Below are 16,889 nucleotides of genomic sequence, written 5' to 3' on the forward strand. Positions count from 1 at the left end.
AAAGGATGGGATATAAAATAATAATAAATAATAATCCTCAATAGCCTTTTAAATGTCGAGAAATGTTGTGGGTATCAGCAAGCAGAGCCAATTACCATGGATGATGGGAGTTAACAGTTCAGCAACATTGGGGGGGGGGCAAAGGTACCCCACACCTGGCATATAGGAACTTAGGAAGCTGCCTTATATACCAGGTCAGGCTATTGATGCCCCTAAGGCCTGGGGGCCGGATCAGGCTCAATCGCCTTCTAAATCTGGCCCAGAATCAGCGTGTTTTTACATGAGTAGAATGTGTGCTTTTATTTAAAATGCATCTCTGGGTTATTTGTGGGGCATAGGAATTCGTTCACCCTCCCCCAATTATAGTCCGGCCCCCCACAAGGTCTAAGGGACAGTGGACTGGCCCCCTGCTGAAAAAGTTTGCTGACCCCTGCTCTAGGATACCATCTTATAATGTGTCTGGCAGCTGCTCTCCAGGGCCTCAAGCAGAGCCTCTTTCTCATTACCTGCTTGCTACCTCCTGATCCTTTTAACTGCAGATGCCAGGGATTTCTCAGAGGAAGTGTGGCTTGCAAAGCAAGGCCCATTCCACTGAGCTCTAGTCCTTCCCCATTTAATTAGATGGCACCTTTTCGCTCTCGTAACAGCAGATTTTAAATCCCCGTCAGACTCTGCTCCAGAGCTGGGGTGAATTATACAGGTAGCTGTGGCACAGACTGTTCCAGTTAAATTAAGCTGGCCTGGAAGCTAGGCACACTGTGCTTTTAAAATCCATGAGGTAAACATGGATGAATATACTTTTGTTTCTGATATTGCCGGTTCTCTTCTCTCCCATCATTTCTTCCAGGAATGCCAGTAGAGTTTTAAATCCCAGAGCACGCAACCTGAGCGTTTGTGTGTGGGAGAGATATGAAATCCTGTATTCGGCTAAGAAAGCTAAGAAAGAGTGTTGATAGTTGCTGCAGTCATATTATCTGAATTACAAGTGAGTGGCTTGTTCTTTAGTAGCTGCTGATAGAAACTATCTAGACTGCACAAGCAGAGTTGAGAGATGTGTCGCTCAGCTTTAAGGATGTGTCAAAACAGAAGCGGATCTTCATCTTTTAATGATGGTGTGTATTTGATTCTATAGAAAGAGAATAAAATCAGAGTTAGACCAAATGTTGGCCTACAAGCAGGACATCTGTTTGCTCTCTGGTCCGACTTTCAGGATTTCAGGTAGGCTAAAAAAGAGAGTGACTTCTCTTTGGCTCAGAGCTTCCAAGTGAGAGAATTGCAGAGAGCTAAGGTTATTCCCCTATCCAGAAAATATTTCCTTGGCAGAGTAGACCATGTCTCTCATTTTTGCTCCATAATCCAGCTGTCTGGCTTGAAGTCAATGAAGTGTGTGTAATAGGTTCTGACCATCTAGCCTCAACAAGGACTCAGGTGGCTTCATTCTGTGCTACCTGAAGTTTTGGGGTTCTGTTTATTTTTATTTATTTGTTTCTCTAGTATGTGTGTGCATAATTTTTTTGGTATGTAGAAGGGAAAGCTTTCAAGGACTAGAGGTTCTTTATTATCTATATATCTATCATCTATCATCTCTCTATCATCTATATCTATCTATCCATCTATCTATCTATCTATCTATCTATCTATCATCTGTCTATCTATCTATCTAATTACTATTCGTTAAATTTGTAGACCACCCTTCATCACATGGCAGTTCACAACATAAAATAAATAAATATGGAGATCTGGGAAAGGCATTGCTGCTGTTTTAGCAGAGGCATTCTGAATTGATTCGAAAAACAGAGATGTAACTCGAAGGACAGCCAAGCAAGACGCACAACTTCAGTTGGCCCTCGGAGTGCATCTGTGTAACTGTTTTTCATGCGGGCGAAATAGTCTTTATTATTGCATCCCTCTAAAATTCATGCCTCATCCAAATCTCATTAACATATCTTCAAATTAATGCATCTGATCGTTTGCCAAATGTCTGCCATTTGTAGAGAACGGTATCAAAATTTATGTGGCCAGTTCTGCCACATAACTGCGCAAATAGCCCCATTCACATTTCCTCAGGTGTCATGTCTGGCCCATCAGCGCCGAAGACGTGAATCGATTAGTTGCGGACTCTTTAAGAAAGACATAAAATAGCCATTATGTTTCATGTCCTATCAAGTCACAGTTAACGAGTATTAATGGAAGCAATTTAGGCTTAAGAATGATCTGATATTTTAAGGAGGCAATTCTACATCGGAGAGGACATTTTCACTTATTGAGTATGTGCCTATTTATTTATTTGTATTTAAAAGTAAGAGAAAAGGATATGGGCACCGGGAGGAGGTTATTTTTATAGGAGCTGCCTATGAACTCTGATATCAAAGGCCCCCGGTTAAAGTAACTTTCGGGTTGTAAACACGGCACGCATGTGCAGAAGCGCTCTATCACGCTGTGCGCATGTGCAGAAGCGGCGCCTCATGTTGCAGACTTTTCGGGGTACGTCCGGACCCCCGGAATGAATTAAGTTCGTATCTGGAGGGTCCACTGTAGTAACCAAAGGTATTAAATGCAACTGGGGCAAACTGTTTTTGCAGAATTTATATTCCATGCCATGGACTAGCTGTATGCAAAGGTAGTGGTGGGGAGGCACCAGCTGGGGACCCCCCAAGGGGACCCCCAGGGGAAGAAAGCTCAGAGCCAGGGGACTGGTGGGGGGACGACGATGAGTGGTCAGGGGAAGAAGAGAGAGCAGACTGGGAGGAGGAGGAGGTGTCGGAAGCTGAAGAGGCAACAGGGTTTAGTGAGCAGGAAAGGGCTGGGGCAGAGAGCAGTGCAGATTTGGAGGCTGGAGGGGAGTGGGGCCAAGAGACAGAGATGAGTCTCACCCTCCTGCTTCGACCAGCTCCCCTACCTCCGGCCTCCCAGAACACACAAAGAAGTGAAGACGGCAGAGCAATGAGAGGCAAGCCAAAGGAGCCTCAGGTTGCTGGGGAAGGAACTGTGGGAGGAGCCTTAGAGAAGGCTGGGAGCTTCAGACTCATTGGGGCAAGCCCTACGGAGAAGTGTTGTTGGGATCACTAGGCCTGTGCTGTTTTGGTTTCTCAGAATAATTGCTGACCTACTCCTGACTCTGCCTCCTGCCACCCACCCTTCAATGAATTCTTCGATGTTGGCTTATAGTGTGTCTGACCATTGGTCCACCTAGCCTAGTATTGTTGCTACAGGGAAAAGCAGTACAGTGGTACCTCTGGTTAAGTACTTAATTCGTTCCGGAGGTCCATTCTTAACCTGAAACTGTTCTTAACCTGAAGCACAACTTTAGCTAATGGGGCCTCCTGCTGCTGCCACGCCACTGCTGCGCAATTTATGTTCTCATCCTGAAGCAAAGTTCTTAACCTGAAGCACAATTTCTGGGTTAACGAAGTCTGTAACCCGAAGCGTATGTAAGCTGAAGTGTATGTAACCAGAGGTACCACTGTAGCTCTGTGGCAGAGCATCTGCTTTGGATGAAGGACATCCCAGGTTCAGCCCCCAACGTTTCCAGGGAGAGACCCCCGTCTGAAACCCCAGAGAGTCTCTGCCAGCCACTATAAATACTGAGCAAGATAGACCAGTGGATTGACTCAGCATACGGCAGCTTCTTGTGTTCCTATGCCATCTCTGACTGGCAGCACCTTCTCAGATTCATCTATCTGGAGATGCTGGCGATCAAACATGGGGCCTTCTGCATATAAAGCAGGCATAGGCAAACTTGGTCCTCCAGATGTTTTGGGACTACAACTCCCATCATCCCTAGCCATAGCTGTCAACTTTCCCCTTTTCTTGTGAGGAATCCTATTCGGAATAAGGGGATTTCCCTTTAAAAAAGGGAAACGTTGACAGTTATGTCCCTAGCTAATAGGACCAGTGGTCAGGGAAGATGGAAATTGTAGTCCCAAAACATCTGGAGGGCCAAGTTTGCCTATGCCCTGATATAAAGCATGTGCTCTAACACTGTTTTGCCCCTCCATGTAGTTCTCATCACTTCAATTATTGCCTTTAAAAAATAAACAGAGGGGGAGGGGAAGCTTGCAGCGGTGTACTGAAAAATCACCAGACTTTGTGTGCTGCAGGGTCACTTCCCTAGGTAGCATTTGAAACAGTCTCCTGCCGTTGGCATGTGTGAATCAGGCCTGAGAGATGCAACTTGCAAGGCAGGAATGGAAGGAGACTTCTGGGCAAGCAGTCCATGAAGAGGACCTTGACATGGTTGAGGAGGAGTGAAGCAGCTCAGTGAGTACATTGAAAAAGGAGCAGGTAATCGGATCATTGTGTACAGAAGAGAGAGCATGGACGGAGGTGTAATGGAAGATGGAAGGGAGGGTGTAGTCAAAGGTGACTCCAAGGTTGTGTGGAGAAATGACAAAAGCATTTCCCCCCAGCAATGGATAGTTTCGGAAGTGAGAGAGAATTTGCTGGCAAGATTAACACCTCCGTCTAGCATATCTCATTGGAGACAGACATCTTGTCAGCAAGACAAGACTTCTGGAATTGGATTGAAAGATGTAGAACAGCAGGCTTGGGTGTCATCAATGATGACTGCAGAAACTGTGAATGCGATAATCTTCCTTGACTCTTATTAAGACTGGGTTGCTAGATACTCCTTCGGGGGGAGGGGGGATAGACTAAGGGTAGATGATCTATTTCTTGGATGATTCTGTTCCATTTTAGGCCCCATCTGCACTATATGTTTAAAGCAGTATCATATCACTTTAAATATTCATGGTTGCCCCCAAAGAATTCTGGGAACTGTAGTAGCCAAGAGTTGTTAGGAGACCCCTCTTCTCACAGAGCTACACTTCAGAGTTTCAGGGCTACAATTCAGAGACAGGGTGGTGTAGTGCTTAGTGTCGGACGAGAACCTGGCAGACTAGGGTTCGAATCCCCACTCAGCCAAGAAACTTGCTGGGTTAACGTATCTGCCTTTCAGCCTAACCAACCTCACAGCATTGTTGTGGGGATTAAATGAAGAGGGGGAGAACCATGTATATCACCTTGGTTGGAGGGGGGGGGAAGAGATGGGATATAAATGCAATAAATAAAATTTTATAAATTGAAGAAATTCCCAGTGGGGCTTAATAATAAACCCATCTTTTGAAGAAACTCTGGGATTTGTAACAAACTATAGACCCCAATATTCTTTGCGCAAAGCAAGTGACCATTTTAAGTGGTAATAAAGTGCTTTAAATGCAGATTGGGCCTCATTCTTAATGCAGTGACACACACAAGAACTCCACCCCCCACTTCTGTCTAGATAGGGTTAATATGCTTATGATACACTGATTTGAGTTGTTATGTGATGCATGTTTTTGTAGATTACATAGCAATTTGCAAACTCAAAAACAAATTGACTCCAGTTACACAGTGCTGGTTATCTCTCAGCCTTAATGCTTAAGCCTTCTTTTGTTAGGAAAATGCATCAGTGACTTAAATCTCTGAAACTAATGGGAGCAAAATGATTCTAATAAATTTTTAAATATATAGCTTGGAGACGATTTCCCAAAAGTGCATTCCAAATAACGTGCAGTGATATTTTTTAAACATGTCATTCTGAATGCAATTTAGCTTTGGCTTGCATACCTGTTTAAATAAGAGCAGCAAAGTACTTGAAAATCTTGTCACATTTATTGACTTAGTTACTTTCTCCTAGAATCTTCTTGTGCTCATAAGGCAAGAAGAATAAAATAAATAAATGTTAAGCCTGCTTTGAGAGACTTCATAACTCTTTCAAGTGAAGTTTGTTGCTGATGTGGTTGTCTGAATATTCTGTTTGGAAGTAAAATGTTTACTAAAATACACAAGTTTGTGAAGTGCTACAAGATTGTCTTGTCACTACAGGGCATTGTGGGAAATAAAAATGGCGGCTCCACCATACCCAGCCAGGGCAGGTGTCAGTGGTGGAGAGGTTTTCCAGGTCAGGAGCATCCCAGACTCTTGAGATTTCAGGACTGAAACCTGAGACCTAGAAATGGCCCGCAGTGGTGCATACCCTCCAACATTTCTCTGATGAAAACAGGGACGTTCCATTCCATAATGATAATTTTACTATTTATACCCACACATCTTTCTGGGTTGTCCCAGCTACTCTGGGCAGCTTCCAACATATATAGACACATAATAAAACATTTAAAAAACCTTCCCTATACAAGATTGCCTTCAGACGGCTTGGATAACTGCATACCCTCCAACATTTCTCCAATGAAAATAGAGACAGTCTAAGGAAAAGGGGGACATTCCAGGATCAAATCAGAAACCGGGGCGGCTTCTCTAAATCAGGGACATCCCTGGAAAATAGGGACACTTGGAGGGTCTGGTGGTGTAATTAAGTATGACACATTAAGCATTAACTACAGTCACTGAGAGCATATCATTCAAATAAAAAACACAGTCTAACGACTGAGTACATATGTCACTGGTTGGACATTAAGATAGAAAGCTAAATGGAGTGTTCATTCCTTATCACCTGCTTAGGGAGCCTGTGTTGGGAAGACACTCCTTCTGTTGGGAAGGGTTTCTGCCTTAGACACTGGCGTGTCATAATCCAGTGGCCTTCATGTAGTTCATAGCTCTGTTACCTTGTGAAAAATAACTTCTGTAATTGTCAGAGGACAAATGAAACACAAGTTGTGAAAGAATTTTAAGAATATTTTTTTGATCTGTCCTACAATCATGGTTGGAAGATTTTAAGCTGCGCAAATAAACCACTAAGGATGATATTTAATTCTTACTCACAGTAAACCCACTGAATAATAACAATATATTTATTTATACCTTGCCTTTTTCCCTCACAAGAAAATGAACAAGACTAAGTTAGATCCATTAATTTCTCCACTTAACTGTTCTTAATTTTTAAAATGGTTGTAACCTGTCCAGGGACCTGCTGGTGAAAGGTAATAAATTTAACAATAATGATAATTTTTCAGGCACACCAAATCTGGAATCTGTTTTTGTGCCCACCTTCCAGTTGTTTATTTGAACACGACACCGGATAAAATAGCTTTAGCCGAAAGCAAACTTTGGGCTTACTTTGAAACACACACTTCGAGCTTTATGTCAGCTTGGATGCCTTTAAAAGTGGATTAAACAAATTCATGGAGGATAAGGCTGTCAGTGGTTACCAGCCACAATGACTATGCTTTCCCCCCATAGTCAGAGGCAGCAATGCTTCCAAATACCAGTTGCTGGAAACCATAGGAGGAGAGAGTGTTGTTAGGTTTGGGTCCTGCCTGCAGATTTCCCACAGGCATCTGGCTGGCCACTGTGAGAACAGGACGCTGGACTAGATGAGTCACTGGCCTGATCCAACAGGCTCTTCATGTGTTCTTGTGTCAGAGGGACATGGGAGGCTTCAAGCTGGTGTGTGTGTTTATTTATTGACCTCAAACTACAGGGCAGTAGCACCCCACCAGGCTGGTGCAAAAGTGTAATACAGTGGTACCTTGGGTTACAGATGCTTCAGGTTACAGACGCTTCAGGTTACACACTCCGCTAACCCAGAAATAGTACTTCGGGTTAAGAACTTTGCTTCAGGATGAGAACAGAAATTGCGTAGCAGTGGCGCGGCAGCAGCAGGAGGCCCCATTAGCTAAAGTGGTACCTCAGGTTAAGAACAGTTTCAGGTTAAGAACAGACCTCCATAATGAATTAAGTTCTTAACCAGAGGTACCACTGTACTATGGTTAACAGTGCTGCCCTCTCTGCCTCTGCTGTGTCAGACCACAACTTGGGTTAGCAGGATTTGGGATTGCCATGGGTATTTTTAAGGACATGTGAAATCACTGGGGCACGGGGCCTGGAGAGAGGAAGGTTATGATTTCAGGTCAAAGCTTAAGCGAGGGAGGCAAGTTGAAGTACATTGTGTGAAGTATTTATAGCGTTGATAAAAGAAATTCGAGGTGGGATAGTATGCTCTCTGTTGCTGTTGTAGCAGTCACTTGAGAACAAGAAAATGAGTGAGATGTTTTCAAAGGGCAGCTGAAATCACCTTGAGCTTTTGAAGCACGGGGGGCGGGGAATTCCTGTATGTTTCTGCAATTTTCTGAAAATTGCAAATTAAGATTCACTGCCTTTTTATATGCTGCCTTTCTGCAAAGGCACTTAAGGTACTCTTCACTTTAAAAGGACACACACACATGCACTGTAATTAAGCTTCTGTCTGCCTGAGCGCATGGGTCTTCTTAGCTCAGTAGTAGATCGTCCATCTTGGATGCTGGGTGTCCCAAGTTCAGTTCTCAGCATTTCCAGGTACGGCTGGGAAATCCCATATCTGAAAACCTGAAGAGGCACTACCAGTCAGTGCACTGAGCTAGATGGACCAAAGCTTTGATGTGGTATAAGGCATTTCCATAGGTTCCTATATTCCTAGTTCCTAGGAAGGGGCAGAAAGAGCTGCTCCTGTAGGACTCCCATTCATCACTGACCCTCAGAGGCTTCCCCATTCCTGTGAATACTTATTTGCTTGCCCTATTCTTCTGGGTCCAGTCTACGCAGCCACCCAAAGGGAGAGTGAAAGGCAAGCAAATGGTGACGCTCCCATCTCCCAACTCTTGTCATTGTTCACTTGCTTAGATAGGAAATGACAGCAAATAGCTGTCCCGTTGTGGTAGGTAAGTAAAGTTGTTTGTTGTTGGCATGCATCTGTCTCGAGAAACAATAGAGTGTGTCTCAAGGGGGTGAAGGCAAACCATGACATTGGTGCTGACCTTTAAAGCCCTAAACAGCCTCGGTCCTGTATAACTGAAGGAGCGTCTCCACCCCCATCATTCAGCCCGGACACTGAGGTCCAGCTCCGAGGGCCTTCTGGCCGTTCCCTCATTGCGAGAAGTGAGGTTACAGGGAACCAGACAGAGGGCCTTCTAGGTAGTGGCGCTCACCCTGTGGAACGCCCTCCCATCAGATGTCAAGGAAATAAGCAGCTATCTTATCTTTAGAAGACATCTGAAGGCAGCCCTGTTTAGGGAAGTTTTTAATATTTAATGCTGTATTGTTTTTAACACTCAATTGGGAGCTGCCCAGAGTGGCTGGGGGAAACTCAGCCAGATGGGCGGGGTATAAATAGTAAATTTATTATTATTATTATTATTATTATTATTATTAGCACCAAAGTGACCTCCCCAAGGCGCAAGTCTGGGCAGTGTGTATGGTGGTCCTGGGCTGCCCAGACGAAAAGACCTCCCTCTTGACTTCACTGATGTGTGTCATGGGCCATGAATCTGCTTCACCTGCTGAACAGCAGCCTGAAGGGGGAGAAGGCTGAAGCCAGGTGGTTCTCATCAGTGCCTCCTCCTCTGTGTCCTTGAAGGCTGATCAGCTGCAGGTGGAGTCACTCTGCCTTCTCCCCCTTCAGGCTGCTGTTGAGCAGGCGAAGCTGACTCCTGGCCCACGGGACACTGATTCAAAGGAAAAGCAGAGCAATACGTTTGGCACCTGCTTGGCTTCAGGAGTTGCTGGAAGGAGATGGCGTACATAGCACCGTCCAACCGTCTTAGGGACTCCACTCCAGATTTGTGTAGAGTTTGCTCCAGAACTTTCCAAACTTTTCGTGTTGGTGACAACACTTTTTGGTCATGCATCCTTTCACAACACAGTGTTTTCCTTCTCCTAGATGGGTTACCTTCCCAGGTTGACGAGCCCCACCTGCCTCTCACTTCCCTCTACAGCAGGCATAGGCAAATGCAGCCCTCCAGATGTTTTAGGACTACAACTCCCAACATCCCTGACCACCGGTCCTGTTAGCTAGGGATGATGGGAGTTGTAGTCCCAAAACATCTGGAGGGCCTGCTCTACAGCATGTACAGAAACTGCCTTCTTGACCGCTGAACCCACTATTGGTCTTGTCCGCTCAATGTATCGGAACCTGTCTTCACATGCAGGGCGTGTCCCAAGCTCACTGATAGTTTGAGACCCATTGGCTACCCACACCTGGTTTAGCTGGCCAGTGGAAGCCGTTCCAGGGGGTGGCTTCTGTCACATTCTGACAGCTTCTAGGAGCCCCAGGTGAGAGCTGAACGCAAGGTGAAGATGTGTTAAATTATGCTCATAGAGCTAACTTGATAAATTTAAAGCCAGAGCAGCCCTCTTCGGTTGTATTTTTTAAAAAAGAAAAAAAGAATGGACTAGACATGTTTCCACAGTATGCTCTGACTTCACTGAGTTTGAGTCCTGCTCCATCTTCTGGTATAAAAAAATGAAAGTGCTCCCTTAGCTCTTGTTCCCTAAGACTGCCCTCCTTAGCAGCTTGTTTTGCCAGGCTGAACAGCAAATGATCGCATTAGAGCAGAGTGCAGTTTTTGGTCCTCAGCGGCATGCGGTAATCAGGGTGTCCATGTTGCAAAATAAATAAAAAAATGTCTTTTTAATGATCTATTTAGCTGGCTGGATAACACAGAGAATCATGCTGCTTATAGTATCCTGTGGAAGGGACAGTATTAGGAACATCTTCAATGAAACACCTCAGCCTGTGTTAACCATCTGTTAGGCAATAATGTTGGTTTAAGACCAGCTGTGATTTGCAAAACCTCAAATTCCTGGTGGAACTTTGCTCTCCTGTTTTGGTTTTGAGTTTATCAATCAGAATTTGCGAATCTCCAGTTCCTTGGGCTTCCTTTCCTGCAACTTTCAAAAAAAGAAAAATGTGGCACAAAGAAAATATATGTATCCACAGATAAAGGTTTAGTGTGCTCTTGTAGCTGAATGATGTTGTAGTGTTCAGAAGTGGCAAACTAAGGCCCGGGGGCTGGATCCGTCCCAATCGCCTTCTCAATCCAGCCTGTGGACGGTCTGGGAATCAGTGTGTTTTTACATGAGTAGAATGTGTCCTTTTATTTAAAATGCATCTCTGGGTTATTTGTAGGGCATAGGAATTCGTTCATATTTTCCCCCAAAATGTAGTCCAGCCCCCGACAAGGTCTGAGGGATTGGACCGGCCCCCTGCTGAAAAAGTTTGCTGACCCCCCGCTATAGATGGAGTAGCCTCTTTGGATGGAGCTGCAACTTTCCACCCTGGACTCTAAAAAGAGAGGCTGCAGATGGAAGTGTCTTCATGATGGTGCCATTCTGCCTGCGGAGCACACTCCCCAAGGACCTTTGCCCATTTGCCATCAATACAAGTTTAGAAACTGTAGCTAAACAAAGGTGTTTCAGATAATTTGTTCTCGGATTATGGTGCAAATAATTAATTTTAAAAATAATTTCCCAGGTGGATATCTTTTCAAGCCATGGTTCCTGTTAACTTTCTGATGAATTTGCATAAGAATCCCCAAATAGCGATTTTTGCAAGATCATTAAGTAGGTCCATAAAGGTTTCCTCTTCATTGAGCATCCATATCTCCTGTGAGAGTTTTTAAGCCGACAAAAACAAGAGTGTGTAATGTATTTTACCAATTAGTCAGTACTTATTGGTCTCTTTAGAACAATTACCAGTTTGATTCTTCAAATCTGAGACATGGATGTTTTTTCCAAAATACAACCATAGGTGCAAACCTACTTGGCTATACGGTATTTTCTGACTTGCCTATTTTTATTTTTTGCAGTCTTAAGTGTTGCAGTGAAAGAAGAGATCGGTTAAGCAGCACTAAGCTCCAGAGATTTGTGTCATGAACCAATGTCTGACTGAGTTGCTTTGGATGAAATGGAACTTTCTTTCGGCCAATTTCTGCTCCGAGCTCTTGCACTAATAAAGAAATGCATAGTGTTGTGTGTTAGGGTTACATTATTAAAAACCCTGACCTCATCAGCAAACACAAGCAAAGGGAGTTGGATACCTGGGTGAAAAAGGGAATGTGATGGGTCAGAATAATAATAATAATAATAATAATAATAATAATAATAATAAACAACTTTTATTTATATCCCGCCCTCCCCAGCCGAAGCCGGGCTCAGAGCGGCTAACAACAGTAAAATGATAAAACATTCTAAAATCATTTCATTATAAAATTTATTCAAATCAGATTAATGGCAACCATTGGGCTAGAGTTCTGTGAGGATTGCCAAAGGAGGGAGTTAGGCTGTGCCCTGGCCAAAGGTCTGGTGGGACAGCTCTGTCTTGCAGGCCCTGTGGAAAGATGTCAAGTCCTGCAGGGCCCTAGTCTCTTGTGGCAGAGCGTTCCACCAGATCGGAGCCACAGCCGAAAAAGCCCTGGCTCTGGTTGAGGCCAGCCTAACCTCTCTGTGGCCTGGAACCTCCAAGATGTTTTTGTTTGAAGACCGTAAGTTCCCCTGTGGGACATACCAGGAGAGGCAGTCCCGTAGGTACGAGGGTCCTAGGCTGTATAGGGCTTTAAAGGTTAAAACCAGCACCTTAAACCTGATCCTGTACTCCACCGGGAGCCAGTGCAGCTGGTATAGCACTGGGTGAATGTGATCTCGCAGCGAGGACCCCAATTAAGGATTAAGAACATAAAAGGAGTCCTGATGGATCAGGCCAGTGGCCCATCTAGTCCAGCATTCTGTTCTCAGAGTGGCCAACCAGATGCCTCTGGGAAACAAGCAAGCACTCTTGGGGGAGCAAATTCCATAGTTCAGTTATGCACTGCATGAATAAGTATTTTCTTGTATCTGTGCTCAATTTTCCATCATTCACTTTTCACTGAACCTCCATGAGTTCTAGTGTTCTGAGATGATGGAGAAATATTTGCTTCTATTCTCTTTCTCCACACCAGGATGTCTTGCACACAGTCCTAATGACTTTCTGGCATTGTCTGTGTTCAGACAATCAAATTTTGCTTCAAAAGGGCAGCCATAAAAAATACCCATAGTGTAAATATTTGGGTAGCACTACCATTATCTGTATTTCTGCTACCCAAATTAGAAGACTGCTTGAATTAACCAGGTCTGAATTTACCTGTGATGGCTGAGTGAAGAGCACGAGATGGGATGTTGAGCCATTTTCTAGAACCTCGCCTATTTCACATGGATACTGCAAATCCTGCTTTGTCTCCAGTCATAAGATGCCATTTTGTTTGTTTGTTCAGAGACGTGGTGGCAAAGAAGTCTCTGATTCAAATATTGGTTCTGCTATGAACCAAAAATTAAAACTAAATACTGACTAATAAAAATACCTAAATAATAAGCAGTCAGGACTCTTAATGGCTATTGCTGGGGGAAGAACAGTTGGAGCAGTGGTGGATCCTGGGGTCAGCCTGACAAGGTTGCTGTAAGGATTTCTGAGAGCACGCATAGACATCTCTTTAGTGGGATAAATATGTAGTCTTGTGAGATTTAAACTCTTGTAAGGACTCTGTGGGTCTAATGCAAATGCACAGCCTTCGTTGAAGTACCATATTTTGGTTGAGGCAGTGAGTCTACTTGAATGTAATGTAGTTCTAAGGAAGGGAGTAGCAATCTCTGCTGTCCAAAATGAGTTGGACTTGGACATCCCAATAGTACTTCTGTGGAACTGAATAGGCTGTGGGGAAAAAGCAGACTGCTAGGTTGAAATGAGCATTTAATGTTTTAATTCTTTCATTTATTTCTACTGGCGGGGAGTGCTGGTCAATGCTTATTGAATGTTTCCTGTCCACCCACCTTCCTCTGGAGTAGGTGACTATATAATTGGCAAGTCTCTCATTCATGTGTGTATGTGTGTGTGTGTGTGTGTGTGTATATATATATATATATATATATATATATATATATACGCAGTAGCAGGTGGAGAGTCAGATTATGAACTGCTAAACTCCATTAAGTGACTACCAAATCTCTTTGGCGTTTTCCATTCCGGGCTTCCATCCAGATTTGTTTGTTTCTAATGTGTTGTTGACTGGGAGACCCTAGGTGCTGAATTGGAAGAGACCCAAATGAGCTATGATGCTGCTGCTGCTGCTGTTTGTGCAGATGTAAATATAATCCTTGGCTGGTTCTCTTGGTTCTTACAAAAAATAATAATGGTGAAAACTGATTTTCGAGAGAGAAAGGGGGGAGGGAAGGGTTGTCTGAAGGGCCTTGTTCAATGTTTCTTGACTGTGCTTTCCCACTCTAAATCCAGAATCACAGGTTCTGGGTCTCCCAGCACCTGACCAAAAAATGCAATGAAGTCTGCTCCCTCTTCTCCTTTCCTGACTGTTGTGGGCAGAGGAGTCTATTGTGGCCTTAATACAGGATCAAGTGGCAACCATCCCAACTGCATCCTAGTCATAGTTGCACATGTCTTTCTTTAGGTGTGGCTAAACTGTGGACCACATTATCCAGCATCCCAATAGGTTTTTTGTGCCCTCCTTAAAAAAAAAAAAGAATCTGCTGCTCACATAGGTCCCCCAGCATGATACTGTGATGTGAAAAGGGTTTTTTGTGGACCCCCAAGACACCCCATAATTGTTTTAAAAGTAAAAGTTTGGCCATGCTCTCTCTCTCCCTCCACCCCCCCCCTCTCTCTCTCTCACACACACACACACAAAAACACACAGGGTGGGGAGCATGTGTCAATAAGGCCCTTGCCCCAGAAAAGTTTAGCTACCCTTGCTTTAGTTTACATTGTGTCTGGATGTATTGCAATGTGCTTTATGTGGAGCTTCCTTTGAAAAGTATCCAGAATCTTCCACTGGTCCAGAATGGGACATCTAGGATAATGGCAGAATCTGACTCTTGGAACCAAGTGATGCCATTAATAGAACACTTCCACTGGCTTCCACTGGGAGCAATTCAGAGTGCTGTCTGTTAGCTTTACAGGGCTCTGAATGGCTTCAGGTTCAGGATATCTAAAGGGCCAGCTCCTCCTGTATGAACGTACCCAACTGTGAGATCCATTGGAAAGGCTCTCTCGTTCTCCCCTCCCCTTTCCCCCCAGCCCTTCAGTCACTGAGGTGTGGCTTGGAGGAATGTCTGAGACAGCTGCACCTAGGCTGTGACGCTCCCTACCTGAGGAAGCTCATCCCTCTGCCTCTGGTCTCTTCATTGAGATGTTTCTTAGGCAGATCTTCATTTTGATGAGCTGAAAAAATGACCTTTGTGTCGAAGGAATGTTTTTTGTATTGATTCCTCGGATTTCGTTTTGATTTGATGTGCTGTCATATGTCTCTGAAATCTCTTCTAATATTTTTCCCTGCGATGTGTGTGTGTTCTTGTATTTAGAATGTTGTAAGCTTCCTTGAACATCCATATTTTTAAAGGAAAGGTCGTGGTTTTAATAACCAATCAATAGGATGTTTGCTAGTAATCCTGAAGGCAGCTTCTGAATTCCACTGCATTGTTTGTACCAAAATGTTGTTTCGAGGCAAAATATATTTTATTTGCAAATACATTTAAACTGATACTAGATATAAGATCAGCTAGTCTATGACATCCTGAATGTCCTCCAGTCTACAATTCAAACAGAAATTCACTTTAAGGACCAATTTCCATTTTCACATCAAGGTTTTTTATTATTATTATTAGGATGGAAACTCGATAATTACATTTTATATTTTTGCTTGGCACAAAAATTGAAGTCTGTGGCCTAATTCCATTTTCTCCTCCCTCCCACTCCCCTTAGGATGCAAAGTTTGTAGAAGAAAGGCGGAAACAGTTGCAGAATTACTTAAGGAATGTTATGAACAAAGTAATCCAGACTCTGCCAGAATTCGCTTCCAACCCTAAAAAAGAGACTCTTATCCAACTGATGCCCTTTTTTATGTAAGTAGCTTTCAAATGGATAGATACGCCTCAATATGCTATTAAATACATATACTGTATTTTTTTTCTCCTGTAACTTGAAAAATATTAACAGCGGCTGTCTTGAAATTTTTGCAATAACTGTGTGTGTGTGTGTTAGTAAGAATTGACCATTAAATTCAAAAGGCTTGGTTGATTTTTTTTTTATTTTTAGAAAACTGAATTATGAAATCACTCTTTTAAAAATCGAAAATGGACAACTTTGTGGCCGTTCATAGATCGAAATGAAAGAGGGAGAAAAATGCAGTTGGCTGTCCATTTATTGGATGATGGCGAGTGGTTACTGCCGTTCCACAACATGGTGGCATAAACGTTGGAGGAGTGGAGCAGGGACATAGGAGAGAACAGCTCTGGTTCTTTATTTACTGCAGGAGCAGTTTTTGCCAGCGCTGCAAGACTGGGGGGTTTTGGAGGAGAGACCTGGCTCATGACCCCGTTGTTAGGTAAGCTGGGTCCAAGGTGATTTGGTGAACGTCATTGCTGGTCATGGCTGTAAACTCAGGTCTCCCCGCCCCCCAGTCAGAAGTCACATCTACATCATGCATTGGAAGCATCCTGGGAACCGTAAGATGCTGGGAATTGTAGCTCTGAGAGGGGCAAACTTCAGTCTCCAGGACCATTTAGAAGAAGGCTTGTGCTTTAAACATTGGGTGTGGATGGAACCAAACTTCCAGCTGCCCCACCACCCTTTTTTTGACTCACTATTCTATAACGGAGAAAATACTCATATATTGGGCTTTCCTTGGGGGGGGGGTGTTGTCTCTGGGGGCTGCCACAGCGAGTTCCTGGACTTCGACATTTCCCAGCGCACCACTGGGATGCAGATGTCCCGTTTCAACTCTGCCACCCATTATGAAATAATGAAATGATAAATGAAACAGGCCAAGAGATGGTGACTGGCCCAATGTCACCCAGTGAGCTTTATGGCTGAGTGGGGATTTGAATCCTGGTCTCCTGGTCATGGTCCAAGAGTAACCATTATGCAACACTGGTTGGATGATAATCCCAGCATGACTGTGCACTTACGCCAACAGTAACAGTAGCAGAAGTATTAGTAGTAATAAAATTGTTGCTGCTGTTATCTACTAAAACATGGGTAGATAAACTAAGGCCCAGGGGCTGGATCCAGCCCAATCGCCTTCTGAATCTGGCCCGTGGGCAGTCCGGGAATCAGCATGTTTTTACATGAGTAGAATGTGTCTTTTTATTTTAAATGC

General features: G+C 43.9%; 1 protein-coding gene across 6 annotated transcripts in view; it reads left to right on the forward strand.

Annotated features, from left to right (window-relative positions):
* The window catches only part of SNX29 (sorting nexin 29), a 225,936-nt gene that overhangs the window by 158,666 nt on the left and 50,381 nt on the right, over positions 1 to 16,889 (forward strand). For 5 of the 6 annotated variants that reach the window (XM_080981819.1, XM_080981821.1, XM_080981822.1 and 2 more), the window contains one exon: positions 15,494 to 15,633. In XM_080981819.1, coding sequence (XP_080837945.1) covers positions 15,494 to 15,633 — 140 coding nt within the window. Of the gene's footprint in view, positions 1 to 15,493; positions 15,634 to 16,043; positions 16,856 to 16,889 lie in introns of those variants that run through there. The other variant, XM_080981820.1, reaches the window with a different exon arrangement.

The sequence above is a fragment of the Podarcis pityusensis genome, assembly GCF_964106645.2.
Source record: "Podarcis pityusensis genome assembly, chromosome: 14".
Taxonomy (NCBI): Eukaryota; Metazoa; Chordata; class Lepidosauria; order Squamata; family Lacertidae; genus Podarcis; species Podarcis pityusensis.